Below are 12,969 nucleotides of genomic sequence, written 5' to 3' on the forward strand. Positions count from 1 at the left end.
AGGAGTAGCTACCAAAGGGATGAAACAGCATGATTGAATTTATCATTTATCATAATAATACATCATGTTTAAAAACAAACAATGTGTTTCAGCATATTTCGCACAAATCAGTTGGTTTTAAAACAGGAAAGTTTTCGTTGGTTTTTGGGTACGTGTGCGTGCGTATATACAGGGTGTCTGATAATAGGTGTAACACCGCTCATGGGTAGATGAAGTGGGTTAAACTGAATAGGAAAGTCCTCTATTATTTTACAATTTTTGTAATTATCGAGTAATTAAATAATTAACATCACCGTACATCTGCGACAACAGTGTTTGCTTACTAGACGCACGGCGAGGCATTGAAAGGAGTGCTCTGTCAATAATGGAAATGTACGATACTATGGAAAATATGGTACAATAGAGTATATTTTCTATGCCACAAAATTATTTCATTTTGATAGAAAAATACACGGGTAATTACAGCAGGAGCATCACACGTCGCATCGTAGCCGTTATTTACAGAACGCTCCTTCCAATGCCTCGCCGGAGATGTCACGTAATTACCAAACACTCTGTATATAACATATATTCTATTAATAAAATGTCTTCTATAACGTATTATCTCGTTATATCTTTAAGTGGCACAAAAATTACACTCTTCACATGCTTTATATTCTTTTGCGTGAATCATGCAGTGAAGAATGCATTGAAGGATGCCTGATTATCTGATTAACGTACCGGACACAAATTTTCGCTTCACCAAGCTCAATCGGTATCCAGAGCCTATAAGCTCAAATTCGACACCCGACAATGTGGTCCCTTCGCAATTGAATTGAGTGAATATCGTGCCCTGATTGCCTGGGCCGTGTTCGAGTTCGACTCGCGCTTTCAGAGATCCGACTCCGTTACCCTCGCTGTGCTGCGAAATCTCCGTGAATTTCCATAGTACGCGATTCGTATCGGGGAGCCACTGTGCCGGCGGTTTGCTGTTGAGCGACTTGAAACCGCCGTCGATGGGCGCCGCAACATGGAGATTCAACAAAGGGCTCGGCGAGGCCATAGCGCGACTGTTGTATTTATAATCGATCTAGAATCGAAAACAATCTAATTTGTAATGGCTGCCACATCAAGCGAGATAAAGAGATGAAATTGTCGCTTTAAGTTTCTCATATTATTTCTTAATGAGATAATAGGGATGGCCGGGTACCTTGAGATCGGTATGGGTCGTTTCACATTTCCAATATGCGACCAATTGAAAAGGGCACGAACCGGCGCCTTCTTTGCATTTGATCTGGTACTTGAGAATGTCCACATTGAAATACGAGGCCGAGGGATTCTGTTCAGCTTGCCGCCGTAGCAACAAAGTTAAGGCACTCATGTTGAATTCGAAGATTGTACTGTCGACGGTAGTCTGAGTTGCGTCCCTAGAAGCATCCCTTTTCATCAAGCTGCCTTCTCTCGATTTAAGGATCGGCGATTAGACCAAAATGACTTACATGCTGATGAGCTGGCTGTTCGGCAACAGCCTCTCCAGCCTGTTGGTGTTCCTCACGCGGAAGGTTAGCTTGGCAGGACTGGGATTGTTCGCCAGTACCGTGACGATGCCGGCTGGAAACGAGAGCATCATGTCACCGCTCAGCTTCACCTGGCAGCGGGTCTCGTCCGTGCCGCGGAAGTAGGAATGCACTATCTCGTGGAACGCCACCGCTAGCGGGATGGTGTCAGCTAGGCCGATCGTGAGTGGGGACGGTCCTCGCGAGGAACCCACACCTACACCAGCGGTACGAAATTCTAGGCTGGCGACGCTGTCGGCGCGGGATATCGTTGCGGGTGACATTCTGCCGCGCGGCGACGGACCCTCTCCTCGGCGCGACGGCGGTCTGGGTATCACAATCGATCCCGTCGGCGTCGAGGACGCGGACTGCTTGGGCGGTAAGGCCGGCGTGATGTCTCCAACTTCCGAAAATAAATCCCCATCTAAAACGAGAAAAAATCATGTTAATTCTTTTTTATAAACTCTTGCCTCCTCTTGTTCCTAATTTCGCATACGAATGAAAAACCTGTTTCAATTTACATACATCGCTATACCGAGTTTAGCTATAACAGCAATTGTAAAAATCGACAGCTACCAGATACTACGCGATATTAATTTATCTATCACTGCAATTATGTTGGATGACGTTAGATGTCAGACGGTATAATTTCTTATGTATGATATTCGTGACTCATACCTTAGTAATTCTTTTTTCGCACGTATACGTATCATAATAAATAAGTTTAACCGCCGTTTGGGGCGTCACAAGTTTCGCAAAATTTAATTTATTCGCACCCTCGATGGTGACTTAGTAAATTTGTATCTTCCTGCCATCCGGCAAACGGATAAACTCATTGATAGGGTTTACCTATTGGGAATCGGGTATGAGAGTGTGTAGGCGGTGCGGATTGTGGCGGCGGCGGCTGCGACGGAGTCGGCGATGTGGAAAGTGGCGGTGGGCTCTGCAGCGGGGCATAAGGGTGGCTACCGGTCGGTGTCGATGCGCTCGACGGCGTACTGCTAGGATTGAACAAGTTTAGGCCAAGTAAATCTGAGCTTGGCTTACCTCCTAATTGCTGTGACACTGACTGAGACCTTTTCATGTGATGATCGGAATCGGTATTCGATCCTCTACGTCCCTGTTCGAACATGACATATCGTCAGAAAAGCGACGTGACATCGTATTATTTTCTTCTAATGACACATATACTGCATTTCGAAAATTATAATACGATCAAGAAAGAAATTGCTCGTGAAAAAGCAGGTTACAAAATACAATATCGATAATGTTTTTGTAAGGAAAATGTTGTTTTGATTTAAAATCATTTAAAGAAGATCGAGAAATCAACACAGAAAGAATGTTTTGTTATATTTTTATATTTTACCGTTAAATTCACTACAAACTTGGAACAACTTGGCAACCAAGGAATTTTTGAAATATAGAAAAGATATTTAACAAACAACGTGATAAAAATTACCAAACAGCTTGGTAATTTTTGAAACATTGTTGAAATTTTACTATATATTTTAATAAAATTAATCAAATATATTTTATATTTTATTGTAATAGATATTAATATTTTTTATTATAATAGATGTTAATCAGAATAGCTCGCATAAAATTCTTCGTAATATATGTTGTCCCACAACTACCATGATTTTCAGGGTAAACTCTAAGAGAAAATTCTCTCTGTGAATAAATATGGTATAATGTTATGTACTATTTTTTAAAACTATAGTACCTATTACTATACTGTATGTATATATAGTATTTTGTTTGTACATTGTAATAGTATAATAATCTATATATATAGCTTGTCCGGAAAATTCCTAGAACAATTTTTTATAAAATATACTAATAACGCTATCTATTAGAGTTTAGACAACGTACATATTATGTATTACACGCTATTGGTAATTACGGAAAATTTTCTTATTCAGACCTGTTTCATTGTTAGCGAAAAATCATCACTTTTGTCAGACGTATCGTTACCTTTGTCATATTTTAACGAATGGAGCACGAGACAATGCTCCCACTCACATGTTGATGGTTGTCAATCAGTTTTTAGTTATACGTAAAGTGTCTATAATCATTCATACCCCGCATCCACCTGACCGGCTGATTTTTTGTTTCCCCAAGGTAAAAATGTTCATAAAATAAATTTATTATGCATTTTATAATTCTGTGAAGGAGATCCAGACTGTAGTGACAAAACATCTAAAAACCATTTCAGAATAGGACTTTTCCAAAGCCTTTCAGAGGCTTCTGAAATAGATATAAGATGTGTATAAAACAGAAAAAGGATTATGTTGAAAACTGAAAAAATTTTCTATATCTGAAACTTGATTTTTATCGAATTATTCTGGGAACTTTCGGGACAAACTGTGTATATATGAAATAAATAAAAAACGGCCAAATTTCGAGCAATTAAAGGATGTTGAAAATATATTTAATAACTTCGATAAAAATATACAATCATGTTAACGTTTCGAGCCTTACTTGGCCTTCTTCAGAACAAATATATTTTCAACATCCTTTAATTGCTCGAAATTTGGCCGTTTTTTATTATTTAGCTGTTTTGCTTAGTCGAGCGAGATCATATTGTTATTGTGTATATATTATTATATACTTATATATCTTTCACATTTTTAACTTGCTTTTTCAGTGAAAATTCATTCTCAATTGTATCGTCGTCTTATATTGTAATGACATAAATATATTCTGCATATGATACTAGATATATATATACATTTACAATATTTAAATAATCAAATAAAGGTATTGTTTTATATATCTCACAATCAGTTTTTGACTTTATACCAATGTTATTTCACGACTCAAATATAAAATCGTATGACGACAAGTGTGTCTAAACATTTATTTTTGCCTTCTTCTAAGTTACGGAATAACGTCTATTATTTTGGTCTCGCGACCGTGAGTCGCGATGTATAATACGCAAGATACGTGATTTTCCAGAATAGAGAAAATAACTCACTGTTGGTGCAGGTGATAAAGATAAATTTTCCACTGTCGCCCTCAATTCGTCCACGCTAGCGCTCATGGGTGCACCGCCATTGCTGAGAGGCTTTATTTCCACTCGAATTTTACGTTCCCTTTCATCCTCTGAATCAGTATCTGAACTGGAATAGAACCCCTTTTCATTTTCCCACGGATCCGGCTTCGGTCTAATACAAAAACCGTCCTCGTCCACCTCCGGCGTCGGCGTTTCTGACTTTCTGCTGTCTTCCTTGTCCTCCCTATTGCGTTCATGACAAAATCATTTAAGATAATATACTTTTGTAAGTTTCAGCAGGCCCAGTGCATTACACAATAAAAACTTTTTCATGCTAGAAGCGTGCTAAAATAATAAAATTGTTGCGCTTATAGGCGTGATACGTGAGATAACTGAATTTAATGGGTATTAAGTATTGCTTTGATAAAGAAATGTATCAAATATTGCTTTGATAAAGAAATGTATATGGATCCATAAATGCTTTCTTTCCTTTTGTAGTCTTCTAATAATCAAATATAGACGTGAATTTTAACAGAAATGCAATACGACTTTACTGAGACGAAAAAAAAACAGCTTGACAACTGGTAAAGATTGTTTCGTTTTTCATTGTTGCTAATATTGTACACAATATTATATACAAATCAACATATCTAAAAGCAAACAAATATAAAGGGTCTGCTTTGGGTAAACATTGACGAAACAAACTGGAATAGGAGAGATTATTATATCTATGGTAATAAAGATTAAAATTGCACATCTTATCGTTATTCGGTATTTTCCATTTTCTAGATTATGCTATCATTCGAGCGACATCAAGTAATATTTACACATATGGAGTGACAATTAGAAAGTTACTGAAATTAAATAGCTATTATTTTGCATATAATAGTTGAACAGAATAAATGAAGTTAAACATTCCACAGAAGAAACTAGTTATTCTTATCACTACATAGTGCAAAAGGAATATCCATGTATTTATCAAAATAAATATAAAAAAGGACCAATAATTTAGCTGGTTTTATGGATCAGTGATATGTTTTTGAAATGTTAATCGTCTGAACTCACAAAATAACAGCTAGATACTTAGAGTATCAGCAACTTCCAAATTATCCTATACTTGACAGTTTATTTGAACTTTAGCATCCAATACTGTACATCTGTAATATGGAAAAAAAGCATTTGCAGACTCATGTTCCAAATGTTTCAGATCTATCCCGTATATTCGTGATTGATAATAATAATTGATAGAAAATTATAATATGCAGTATCTTAGACAAACAAATAGAATATCCAACAACGAATCATTCCAAGTCTGAGATTCACATCCAGCAAAAGTATATTTAATGAACGTTAAAATCTTAGATCTGTGCATCTCTTTTTTAGAATAAGATAGACTTTGTCTGCTGGTTGTGAAACTGACTATGTGCACTAGGTCTGCTGTGCATGCATGTACTGACAGGTCAGACTTTTCTTCTTTGTTGCTGCTCGTGTCCACGAGGTCCTTCTTCTTCTTCGCCTTCTTCTCCTTTCGCTTTTCTCTCCTACTGCGTAGGAACCCTGTTGGTCGTGGACACCCCAAATGTAGACAATAGGACGGTATATGTACTGTGATATATGCACTAGCTACTTATTAAACGTATACTTTATGCGAATTATACTCTTACGGTTACACCAAATTATGAATTCATCTCTATCTGCGGAATTAATGTTCTAAATTCTTGTTAAATCCACTACACTCAAATATCTATGAATACACTTATTGTTAGAAATAAATTTTAACATCTACTTTTATCATTTGCCATTACGCAAATAGAATTTTATACGAAGGAAAATAAAATATTTATATGATTTGATATTAGTACCACGAAAATATAGTAGAAAAAATCCGATGTTAACATTAAAAAAGTATCCTAAGATATATTGATGGCATTTCTACTAATAACACAACTAAACTACGTAGAAATAAAATGAAAAAAGGCGTAAAAACTACATGGTTGCATTACTATCTACACGAATATATGTATATCTAATCGAATATACAGTGTATAATTTGAACAAGAACTACTACTGCTTGTATAAAAAAAAATAAATAAATACGAATCATTATACTTGGTTTCAACATTCGTAATACTTGGATGAGCGGTACACGATATATAATTATAGAAATCTAATGAGAAATGAAAATTAAAGAATTTACTTTCCAAGTGATCGAAACATGATCAGCGCAACATGATCAAACAACATCTAATACAAAACAAATCGACGTACGTCGTATTAATAACTATAACATTCTTGTATGCATTTCTAATTAATTAATTAACTTCCACATTCTCTGATGATGCAGACACGAGTTTCCTTACGAAGACGTACTTATTGCGCAAATATTAGAATCATTTTTACCTTAATTTAAATCGTTATAAAGAATTCATAGCATTATTTCTAACGAATTAATCATAAATATGAATTTGTCAATCTAACGAATATTTCTAATGTTTTTTTGTAAGTTTCGCCTTTCAAAGAAACGCATGTCAGCACTTTGTAAAACAACGACTAACATAAGTGAACACCTACGTCAAATAAAGGATGCAGGTGAATAAAAAAGTGAAGTATACAGAAAATTCAGTAGTGAGAGAGAGAGATAGAGAGAAGTGGAGCACGTCGCGTTAGTAGAAATATGAAGATATCCCACGCACCATCACCATCAAAATTCCTACAGTCTCTGCATCGTCTACTCTCTTCTTAAATTGTTTTTCTAACAATTACTAAACCTACATTGACACTATAATAAATGCATTTGCACATTCTTATGCACGCCTCTCTTAGGAAGATTGTACACACAGAGGGTCGTGTCCTCTGCAAACCAATCTAACATTGCATGCAAAAACAGTCTCGGATATTAAAGACAATCTGTCTGGGCAAGTGTTTAGAAGAACAATCGAAAGAGAAAGAAATGTTCTATATTCTATAAGAACGTAATCTACCAATTAAAAAAAACGTGAATTCTGCAGAAGATGCTACGGAAATGATCGTCATCGATGAAAACATAGCTCGGGATAATAGTTGCGTTCAGAATCATATCACGCTATTGGAAAAGAGAGAAAAATATTCCTGCACTTGGAAAATAAATGTAAAGGTATGAACACATGTGAGCCATGCAAATTAGGAATTTCATAAAAACGGCTCACCTGAGGCCCCGTCAGTAGCCAACCCCACTCTTGTATCTCAACATTATTCAAGTCCAACTCCCTTTAGTTTAGTCATACTTCTCTCTTTTTTTATTTCACACTGCACCGATGTTACACAATAAACTTTAGAAACAGAATTATACGCCGCAATCCGTGTAATTGTAAATCTATTCAGGACGTATTCATTAGTGGTACGTGTTAGCATTTGGATCACTTATGACGTGTAAAAAAGTTAGAAATATGAATTGTACGTCTTGCTATTGTATAACCCGTCCATGTATCTATTATTGATTTTCTAAGACAAAAAAAAAGTTAAACGGGGGGAAAGACAAAAATAAAGTTGTGTTAAACACATCTGTTGAAATATATGAACAACAGGGCGTTATTTAATCTTTAATCTTCCGCAATTTAAAAAAAATATATATAGATATATACAGAAGTTTAAAGTTTTATCGAATGTTGATAATGAATCGAATGCACTCGGTAATATAGTATTGTAAAAATTGCATAAATATATAAGAATTTTATAGATCTTCTTATCGTGGTTGTGTAAGATAACTGATGCAAATATTGTACATCGCCATAATCGGATAATGTTCCCACAGAGAGGATTGTTAGAAAAACAATTTATAGGTGAAACTTTATGAAAGTAATTAGACTCCCATATATTTCTAATGCTAGATATGCCTACGTTCTATACAAGCGTCTTCCAATGTTAGTAAAATATAGCAAATAAAAAATATTTCTTCCTTCATTCGAAATTATCTTTTCGATCCTCGGTCCACCTCAAACGCAGAAACAAATCAAAGTGAAGAAATATTTTGCATGGGCGTTATACGTGAAGCAGAAATTAATGTTACATTAAGATGTATGTATAATTAATTTGTTTGACGAAATATATATTTGTAACATTAATTTTAAGCGTTTGGACGAATGTTATACGTACATTGCTGTTCTAAAAGTGAGCACAGTGGAGGAATCATAATACGCGCAACCACTATAAGTCAGTAGATAATTTATTTCACCATATTACGTCCTGACCATAAAATATACGAGGTATTTAAAAGGAAGTAATGTCATTGTTACCGAGTACCATAAAGAGAGAACAACCGATAGAGAAACATTATAGATATAAAGATCTACGTGGGAAATGCTCGAATAAGACTGATATTATTACAAGTTAATAAAAGAAAATATTTTTTAATTTACGCATCGTAAATAACAGAATAAGTTTATCTGAGAATTTATGCGACAATATTTATGATTAACATTTTCAAATTAATAACTAACCATTCATATTCGAGCCAACACATGATAGATTGTCCGAGTAGATAATCAAATTAAAAATGTGACAATTAAGGCAACAGGTGAAAAATTGTGTGCAAAGTTATTTTACGTTTCGTACTCTTTAAATATCTTTAATAAAAAGAAGAGAAGGAGATAAGTAGAAACTCTGTACGAACAGAAGCGCGATAATCGTTAATGGTACGCCATATCAGCGAGAATCAAGTACAAAGTTGATTATTTTATCAATGTACTCGGCAATTAACGTCAGTATCAGTAATCTCTAATGTATGTTGTATGTTTTATTCTAACAACAAAGTGAGAGGGTAGAGAATGGTAGAACGGGGTACAGGAATAAAATGTAAATTGTTACATTTAGATCCTCTGAGAGGGTTCCTGGAGATGCTGGGAGGTGGAACAGCAGGAGGCAGGTTGTTCCCTTGAGGGGTGGCAGGTGCCGAACCAGACGACCCTGCTTGCTTCTGTTTGTCTGAAACAACACTCATCATTCTCACGTCTTTGAATACCTCCCCGTCAACTGATGTCCCTTTTCTTTCTCTTGCTCCGTGTCACACTATTATGTACCGTTAGTTGTACCGATTCGAATTTTAAAGACCTTTGCACTTTCAGTGGCATTTCAAAGCGTTCCAGAGGGATGAGAATATTTTAAATGACCACATAATACCTCTGTCCACATATATTTTCGCATCTGGACATGTATAATTGTAGTAATACTTGACACACAAAAACGGCTGCATAAAGACGTAAAAATCGGAGGCAGGATTAAATATTGTAACTGCATAAAGAAATGTAAAAATATAGTCATAATAAATTTTTCGCTAACACATGACAATTAACCGCGCAAACCAAGTCATTTGTTCATTTGTTTACTTTTTGTGCTCAATGAGTGAGCAAAGTAATATGTATCCCTAATATACGTATAAGGATAATTTGTAATATATTGTATGTAAGAGTATAATTAGCAACCAAATTGAAATAAAAAAACAAACCCCCTGGAACACAATGGTACTCTATACGTCATCCTCCACCTAATGTTAGATCGTTACGCAGAAGCAAGTATATGACACAACAACCACATAAGCATAAATAAATCGATAAAAATCGTACTGCGTATCGTATTCGAATTGATATATCTGTGATCGAGTGCTGCAATTCAATTGGGCAAGTGTATAAATGTGATCAATGATATGGTACTAACGAATATAAAATTAAAAACGGCAGAACAAGCCTACCCAGACATATGCAATGTTATGCCGATACTTGTTTTATGAATACTCACTGTGAATGATAACAAAATTAATTTCGTCGGAAACGATCAAAAGCATATCTGCCTTTCGTGTAAAAACATAAAGATGTGAAAGTATCAACGTAATGTAAAAATGTTACAAGAAATGGGAAGAAACATATCGCTTACGAGATGTAGCATCTCATTGCATTGAGCCAAGGTAGGTTCAAACTATTGCAATTAAAAAGATAATACAATTTTGAGAAAGTCTATGTAACTTCGATGAAAAAAAGAAAGAGAGATAGAGAGAGAAAGAAACCTACCCTGGGAGTTGGACATGAACAGGTTGAGTAGCGAGGTAGTACGGCGGGAAGCCTTGGTGGTTTGTGCATGTGACAGTTCTCTGTCCTTTTCCTTCTGTCTTTCTTTTTCTCTATCTTTTTCCAATATCACCCTCCCCCTGTCCCCATCCAGTACCCTCAAAGTACCACCTTCCCCCTTTAATCCCTGATCTTTTTTTGAACTGTGACTGTTACCGGCTACGCCTGTTTCGCCGTTGGTTCCTTTTGATGTTTCCTTAGGTGTCTCTACGCCGCCTTCCGACTGCGAGTGGCTGGTCATTTCCGCTAAACTCGTCATAACTTCCTCATACTCGATCACACCTAATTTACAAACGTCAATTTGCGTCAATGAACATCAAAGAAATGCAGAAACGAAAAAGAGTCTTCTGAATACTCTCTTATTCTTATTACCTGGTTTTTCGAAACCCGTGTATTTGCTCTGAACGAATTGCTCTAATAACTTCTCCACCGTCATATCGACGCATTGTCGTTTGAAATCGATATGCACCTGGCCGACCTGCTCGTGATTGGTTTGCAAAACGTCAGCGTACGTATTGAGAAATTCCTTCATGTGCTTCAGATGCGTCTCTTCCACATCTTGGAACCGCTTGGTAACGAAAACGTACATTGATTAGTACGCCTCGCTAATCGCCTGCACAGCAATATTATCACGCAAAAGCCTAACTTCTAACGTTTTAATCCAGAATTAGTACCCTGCAAGCCTGAGTCATTTTTGCCTCGAAGTCGTTTCGTATGATCGTGTACTTGTCCACCAGCGTCCTGTAATCATCTTGTGCCTTTTTGAACTTGCCCTCCGCCTTCTCGAGCTCCCTCTGACTGGCATTGTCCTTCCTCAATTTCTCTAATTCAAGGCGCTTTTGCATACACATGTCCTTCGCTTTGTGTAACGTTACCGTAATGCTCTGTATACTTTGTACAACTTCTAAGGTAGACGATTCTTCTTCCTTCACCTAGATGTGTCGGTACATAATGTACGTTATTCTCTAGTTAAACCATTCTGATTACGAATTAAAGTAAATAAATTTGATGTCCATGCGCAATTATAATTATATTCGTGTGCATGCTACGGTAGATAGGACCACTGCATGCACATTGCCGACTTGATTGCCTGACGATGAGAACCTACTGATCCAACAGTGTGGGCGGATACTGATAATTTATGGGACACGTATCTGACATATTTTACAAAGCATGGCAATCGTGAAAAAAAAAAGATAACGCCGTATCTTATTTTGTGACACCGCAATCAAATCAATGAGAAGAATATTAACATTCAGCCAACAAGTTAAATAGGAAGCAATTACGTACAGCCTTATGTTTCTTGTGTAGCTCGTCCGCATATTTGGACACATCTTTTATGAGTTCGGAGACTCGCTGGGCCATTTGGAAATGTAAAACAGCGAGTTTCTCGGCGGCACCTCTCAAGGCGGCCCATACAGGTGCAAATGTCCCTTGTGTGCTATTGCTCGCCTGTTTCGCTACCTTACTGAGGAGTTTATAATTGTTTTCCTCTATGGCTGATCTCTCTCGCAAAAATTCAGCCAATTCCTTGCTGGCGATTACACCATGCTTCATGTTATGATATAACACGTCAAATCCATTATTCTTTTCGCCCTTAAATAGTAAAAAGATAATACTTCAATATCTCCTTCAATTAAATCTAAAACTCGATTCGTCAAACTTAAATCGCTTCTTAAAACAATGTTTACTCCAGTTTAATTGCTTTAGGGGTCCCATTTATTTTCATGGTTTGGTGAGAAAATATTATTTTGTGAATGGATTGAATGAAATGTACGACATTTTGAAATTAAAAATGTATTTATTTGTTATTTTTTGTCTAAATAAAGACAAAATTTTCAACTTCTCTTCATATCTTCCATACAAAGTTTACGATCACAAAGGTTTAATCTGACATACAAAACTCAAATATACTTACATATATTTTTTGAATACGTACTATTTAACTGAGAAAGGCAGATTTTGGCTTTTCATAAAAATTGACATTTTGAAAAAAATTGTTTTAGAAGACAGAAAAAAGCACATAATTTTGTGGAAAGACATGTTTTCATATCTGCCTTTATTACATTCCAATAACTATAGTATACATTTCAGATCAAGCCTTTAAGAGTTATGCTGCACACTGTCCAAAATGTAACGTTAAACATTTCACAAGAAAGAAATGTTGAATTAAATATAAAGAAATTGAAGATTTGTCTCCATTTTATAATTTTTTAGGTCTAAAATTATATAAATAAATACATTTTTAATGTCAAACTGCTATACATTTTATTTAATCCATTCCTAAAGTTACATTTTAATTATTACATCAATTTATATACAGGATGCGTCACACAATTGGATT

General features: G+C 35.8%; 1 protein-coding gene across 9 annotated transcripts in view; it reads right to left on the reverse strand.

The window, feature by feature from the left end:
- The window catches only part of LOC139822810 (F-BAR domain only protein 2), a 29,178-nt gene that overhangs the window by 9,962 nt on the left and 6,247 nt on the right, over positions 1 to 12,969 (reverse strand). For 2 of the 9 annotated variants that reach the window (XR_011734593.1, XM_071794867.1), the window contains exons 2-12: positions 11,916 to 12,221; positions 11,300 to 11,557; positions 10,998 to 11,193; positions 10,569 to 10,907; positions 9,373 to 9,489; positions 5,988 to 6,087; positions 4,513 to 4,774; positions 2,385 to 2,655; positions 1,479 to 1,959; positions 1,190 to 1,406; positions 721 to 1,069 (exon numbers count right to left, since the gene is read on the reverse strand). Coding sequence is in view for 8 of the 9 variants with exons in the window: in XM_071794867.1 (XP_071650968.1) it covers positions 721 to 1,069; positions 1,190 to 1,406; positions 1,479 to 1,959; positions 2,385 to 2,655; positions 4,513 to 4,774; positions 5,988 to 6,087; positions 9,373 to 9,489; positions 10,569 to 10,907; positions 10,998 to 11,193; positions 11,300 to 11,557; positions 11,916 to 12,221 (2,896 nt within the window). In the remaining variant the exon portion in view is untranslated. The remainder of the gene's footprint in view (positions 1 to 720; positions 1,070 to 1,189; positions 1,407 to 1,478; positions 1,960 to 2,384; positions 2,656 to 4,512; positions 4,775 to 5,987; positions 6,088 to 9,372; positions 9,490 to 10,568; positions 10,908 to 10,997; positions 11,194 to 11,299; positions 11,558 to 11,915; positions 12,222 to 12,969) is intronic. The other 7 variants (XM_071794869.1, XM_071794872.1, XM_071794868.1 and 4 more) reach the window with 7 other exon arrangements.

Source organism: Temnothorax longispinosus, chromosome 12, assembly GCF_030848805.1.
Source record: "Temnothorax longispinosus isolate EJ_2023e chromosome 12, Tlon_JGU_v1, whole genome shotgun sequence".
Classification (NCBI taxonomy): domain Eukaryota; kingdom Metazoa; phylum Arthropoda; class Insecta; order Hymenoptera; family Formicidae; genus Temnothorax; species Temnothorax longispinosus.